The 6,000-nt window shown below is 45.4% G+C and overlaps 1 protein-coding gene across 6 annotated transcripts in view; it reads left to right on the plus strand.

Moving 5' to 3' along the window:
• The window catches only part of CEP85L (centrosomal protein 85 like), a 219,976-nt gene extending 216,257 nt beyond the window's left edge, over window positions 1-3,719 (plus strand). For all 6 annotated transcript variants that reach the window (XM_039532805.1, XM_039532807.1, XM_039532806.1 and 3 more), the window contains one exon: window positions 2,467-3,719. In XM_039532805.1, coding sequence (XP_039388739.1) covers window positions 2,467-2,630 — 164 coding nt within the window. In that variant the 3' untranslated portion in view covers window positions 2,631-3,719. The remainder of the gene's footprint in view (window positions 1-2,466) is intronic.
• The last annotated feature ends 2,281 nt before the right edge of the window (window positions 3,720-6,000 follow it).

Consider the following 6,000-nt stretch of genomic DNA (forward strand, 5'->3'; position numbering starts at 1 on the left):
CTACCCAGTGGTGAGCTGGAGCCAGTTCGCACCGGTTCGCAAGAAGCCGGTGTAGAACCAGTTATTAAAGGGGCCAGCGGGTGAGCAAACTCCGGTCCGCAGACCACATCCAGCCCGTGGGACTGTCCTGTCCGGCCCGCCTGAGGGTCTCCCAGCCCCTCCCCTGCTCCGCCCCCCTTACCTCCCCCCGTCTCACAGGGTGCCAGCGCTCTGGGCAGCTTGGCAGCTCCTGCCGCTTTGAGCAGCATGCCAGGGCTGGGAGGAGGGGTTTGATAAGGGGCAGGGAGTGATTGGAGGGGGTGGAGGTTCTGGGGGGGGCGGTCAGGGGACGGGGGGGTTGGGGGTTGGGTAGGTGTGAGAGTTCCGGGGGTCTGTCGGGGTGGTGGTGGATGGGGTCGGGGCAGTCAGGGGACAGGGAGCGGGGAGAGTTGGTTAGGAGGTGGAGGGGGTCTCGGGAGGGGGTGGTCAGGGACAAGGAGCAGGGGGAGTTGATGGGTTGCGGGTTCTGAGGGGGGCAGTTGGGGGCAGGATGTGGGTTGGGGTCGGATGGGGGAAAAGGCACACAGGGCTTGTACTCATTGCGCGGTTCCCTACCGGGTCTTCAGCAGCTCTTCGGCGGTGGGGGGTGTCCTCACTCACTCCAGGTGAAGGACCCGCTGTCGAAAACCTGGAGCGAGTGAAGACCCCCCTGTCGCTGAAGTGCCGCCCAGGACCCGGTAGGGAACCGGTTATTAGGATTTTGGGAGCTCATTACTGCCTCTACCCTGATATAACGCGATCCTCAGGAGCCAAAAAATCTCACCATGTTATAGCTGAGGCCGCATTATATCTGGGTAGGGAGAGGAACCGCTCCCCGCTCCAGCTCACCTCCGCTCTGCCTCCACCACCTCCCTGAGCGCACTGCCGCTGCTCCGCTTCTCCCTCCCTCCCTTTCAGGCTTGCCGCACCAATCAGCTGTTTGGCCCAGCAAGCCTGGAAAGGGGGGAGGGGAAGTGGAGCGGCGGTGGCGTGCTCAGGGGAGGAGGCGGAGAGGAGCTGGAGCAGTTCCTCTGTGCCCCCCATTACTTGCCGCGGCCCTCCCCGGGGCCCCCCGCCCCAGCTCACCTCTGCTCCGCCTCCTCCCACAAGCGCGCCATAGCTCTGCTTCTCCTCCCTCCCAGGCTTGCTAGGCCAATCAGCTGTTTGGCGCGGCAAGCCTGGGAGGGAGGAGAAGCAGAGCTGAGCGGCGTGCTCGTGGGGGGGGGGGGGAGGAGGAGGCGGCAGAGGTGAGCTGGGATGGGGAGCGGTTCCTCTGTGCCCCCCCATTACTTGCTGTGGCCCCACTGCCCCAGCTCACCTCCACTCCGCCTCTTCCCACGAATGTGCTGCAGCTCTGCTTCCCCCTCCCTCCCAGGCTTGCTGTGCCAAACAGCTGATTGGCCTAGCAAGCCTGGGAGGGAGGAGAAGCAGAGCTATGGCGCGCTCGTGGGAGGAGGCGGAGCAGAGGGGGCCCCGGGGAGGGCCGCAGCAGGTAACGGGCAGGTGCAGAGGAACTGCTTGCGGTAACACGAATTCGGATATAACGCGGTAAAGCAGCCCCATCCCCCGGAGCACTGCTTTACTGTGTTATATCCGAATTCGCGTAACCTCAGACCGCGTTGTATCGGGGCAGAGGTGTGTAAGTAGTCAAAACTCCAGGTTTACAACCCATCCAAAAGGGATGCTTTCAGTAACACAAGTTTACTACTAATAGAACCCTCCTCCTGAAGCAAATAGGTGTTGCACTGAGATCTCCCAACTGATTATTAATCTGACTTGATTTTGTGAGATCCAGTAGAATCACAACATGAGCCGATATAAATAAAAGAAAATACTATAGGACCTCACTAATTCTTATTAATAGAAAGCTGTTGCAGACCAGCCATGTTTATGGATTAGTGAGTGTGGGGGCAGGGATCGATACGTGTGTAGTTCTGATTTCTGTTCCCTCTGCTACATTTAAAGGGGTTGGCCGAATGGTGGTTTTACTCCGTGAGGTCTCAGGGGAGAGTAAATTGAATCTCTGTTCGAGATGCATACTCCTGCTGTCCCAGGCTACAGAAACAACACATCCTGTATGCGTTGCCCAGACCTGTCATCAACTGCTTCTGGGCTGTGTCTCTTTGCCACCAGACTCTTGCAGAGAAAGTTGTGCTGCCACCACTTCTCCAACCCACCCAGCACACTTTCTATTGGCAGGAGCCCCCCGTAAAGTTGTGTAGTCAATCTGCCCTTTAGGTTTTTCCATTGCCACTTTGAAAGAGCTACACTAGATTCAAAAAAGGAATAGTGTATGGTTTTAAGTGCACTAAATACTGCATTTTGATGGCTTTTCATTATATTGAAATAAGATTTGTCCTGGTATCATTAACTAAAAACCAAATGTGCACTCTTTGAATTGAGTGAATGTGTAAGCTTTCATGTGGTTGCATGTCTTGTTTTTCACAGCAATGAGCTGTTCAGCTGAAGAGAATGAGAATTACCACAGCACAGAAACTCTCACCAAGAAACTCTTGGAGGTGTGTCAATTACGGAAGGATATTGATGAACTGAGGACTATAATATCAGACCGTTATGCTCAGGACATGGGAGACAACTGCATTACCCAATGATAAAATTTTGGTGTCACAGCATTGACTACATTATTAAATGCTGCTGTGTTACAGATCTTTGCATTTCTATGAAGGAGCCATATGGGAAGATTGCATACTGTATATGAGCTGCACATGGGTGTCTGATGGGTCTGAGGGTTGTGCATATTTAATTTGGGGGATGGTGGGGAAATCTTAATTTGAAGAGAGTGGTACAGATCTCAAGAAAATCTATGTTCTCCAAACTACTGAATGTAGGACCAAGCTGTGAAGAATGTTCCCATTAGAGATGTAGGATTTTATTTCCTCCCTCATGGCTCATTTAAACAATTTGTGTGGTTATATTGTTTTGCGGAGTCAAAGCAAAGTCTCAGAAAAAGGCACTATTGTTACTACTGTACTTACTTTCCTTCATGAGAGGTTGGAGTTGCGCACTCTGAATTGAAATGCAGGAGTGACAGGTTCAAGCACCCAAAGGTGTAGAGAAAAACTGGACAGTGGAGCCAGATGCTTCTGCAAAACACATCATGTTGGAAACTGCAATTGGGGTGGTCTTTGACTACTACAAAAGGTGGTTGCTCTTTTTATAATTGCCTTGTGAATTAGGTAAGGGAAAGAAGGTGTGGCTTCTCCCTGTTGATCCCTGTTGATTATTAGGGTTTTTATTTTATCCAGCAACAGTCTAGGCAAACACACTCTGTATGTGAATGTGGTCCCATCAGATTTAGATGTTAGCCTTCCTCATATCTCCATCTTTTAACATGTTGCTTAAAAACTTTGTTTCAGTAATATGAAGACTGACACAAACCCACAAAAGCCAGCTGCTGTAAGTCTTAAGACTGGCTTTCTGTCAGAAAAAAGGACCCTGGAGATGTCTCATGGTGTGTGTACAACCTCTGTTTTAAATGTGTTCAGCCTATATATCCAGGGCCCAATCCTGCAGGACTCCTGAAGGTAACGAACAACCCAACTCTTGCAGCATCTGGGCCTATACAAAAAAATTTCTGCCTCTTAGTGCTGAAAGCTCAGAATGTTATCGGCAGACTCTATCATTTTGTGTGGTGTGCAGGACTTGTAGATTTTTCCAGTCCTGCAGGAAAGGATTACTTTTAAAAAAATACAGGAACACATTGTTATCCAGTGCTAGACTGCCCCTGCCAGACAGATAGAATATTAGCACTCCTGCAAAACGATTCTGTGATCAGAACTTAGCTGGGTAACTGTAAAACAAGGATGCCTCTATTTCACTGGAGACAAACAGAGCAAATAAGTTCTGCCTTCAAATGCTGACCTGGCCAAAATGGCTGCCAAGCTGCATTATTAATGTTAGACAATGAGAATCAATCATAAGACTGCAAACATTTAAAAACTGAAAAAGTTTGAGAGCAAATAGCTGCAGCTCGCTTGTGCAGTTATTACAGCTGACAGTACAGTGCTGACAGCATTAGAAATCTTTTGTTAGTAACCTTATGGGCCATGACAAAGTAGGCTGGAAGACAGCAAACTGTGGAAAAGGAATGGCTATTTTTGTTTGTTCTGACATTAATATCTATATTTAATTTTCACCATTTGTTAAAAACAGAAAAAATAGCTTAAGGATAATGTGGATTGACATTGCTGATTTTAACATTGAAATTTTCAGCCTTCTGTTTTGTGTTACAAAGAGTGTTTAAATGTCATTCTTATGAACTTAGTGATTTAAAAATCTTCTGGTCAGTCTTTTCTAACTATTACATGGGCTTGCTTATTTAACAAGTCTTGCTTGCTAAACTGTCCCTACACCTGGCCTAGATCTGTGAAAATCTGTTAGTGTTTATATTAATGGTTCTCAGTATTTTTCAAATGCAGATTATTTGCTCAGGCTGAAGCAGCAACTTTGGGAGCATTAAGTCTTCCATCCTTACAACTGAACAGCATAATCTTTACGTTTTTTAAAAAAATATTCGGGGGCTTAGAAAGAAGCTATCTTTTTGCCCAGAACTTGTTTTTTAGGGTTTTTTTTTAATTGCCTAAAAATTGGAGTTTGTAGAATTATTATTGAGACAACTTTAAAGAGGGACTCTCACATTAGGGCAAAACTGAAAATAAGGAATCTTTGCCTATAACTTAGTGGTTGCTGTTTTGATTAGTAGTTTTAATAACTACTTACTTCTATATAACTCACGTTCTTTCTGCTTGACCCTGAAGTGAAGTCATAATCCTGTGTTAATAGCAAATTTGTCTAGTGTCAGGAATTCAACATCTTGACTTCAGTCAGTCAACTAAGAGTATTTGGTGGGGTAAAAGGGAGGAAATCCATGTCTAAGCAACACCGTACTTCAATAAGCAGACGGGACAAAAAAAAATCAGCCTATAAAAGGGAAATGTATTGCGGTTTTAAATCGCATAGGCACATACTGGAGGGATAGTAGTGTAGTGTTACAGAAGGGAACAGCAGATTCTGTTTTTATCTGTGCCAGGTCCTCCCTGTGTGATTCTCAGCAGGTCACTGCGCCTCAGTTTCCCCATCTCAAAAATGGGGATACTGCACTGGGGAGTTGTGATTAATGAATTAATGTTTATAAAGCACTTAGATCCTTGGAAAGAAGTTCTGTGATTCAAGAGTATTATAGAAGGTTCTCCCAGTATGAAAGTCTTGATGTTTTTAGTTGCACTATTGTGAATGATGATGCTGTAATTCTGCATTTTTTCTCTCCGTTATATTAGAGCACCAATTTTATTTACATTAAAATATAGAGCACTTGATTTTTAAAGTAACACACTGAGTTTATCTGCCTCAGTCAAATTAAAGCAGGGAGAGAAATGGCAGATGTGATGAGCCAAAGATGCAAATTACTGATAAGGTTAGAATGAAGTGACCACAAAGAATAAGTATTTTTCCTTTTCTTTGATTTCTTAAAATTGGGCGTGCTGTTGTAGGAGCTATTGCTATATATGCATCAGTTTACAGATGTCTCCAAACAGAATAAGCTTTGTCTAAGTAAGATATGCATGATTGTTTAACCGGTTAAAAAGTAGAGCGTGTGTGGTCTCATTCAACATATTTAATGATATGGTTGATTAACAAATGTTAACAGTGGCATTACTGAAACTGATTTAGTCATGACAACTTTTTGCCATAACTTAGAGACAATCTTAAGGGCTAAAACAAAGTCTGAGTGGATACTGTACCATTCTGTCTATTAGTGGACTTAGAAAAACAAGTACAGTCATTTTTGTATAGTTTCAGTTTAACTTCTACAGTCCTTTTAAGTGATACTTACAGTAAATAACTACTGTATTCAAGAATGTATTTTAAAAATGGCTTGGAAAGTATTTGTCTTTGGGCAAGCTATAAAGATGCTATGTATTTACTGTATATAAGTAGTTCAGCTCAATTGTGCAAACTTAA

The sequence above is a fragment of the Mauremys reevesii genome, linkage group 3 (genome assembly GCF_016161935.1).
Source record: "Mauremys reevesii isolate NIE-2019 linkage group 3, ASM1616193v1, whole genome shotgun sequence".
In the NCBI taxonomy this organism is placed as follows: domain Eukaryota; kingdom Metazoa; phylum Chordata; order Testudines; family Geoemydidae; genus Mauremys; species Mauremys reevesii.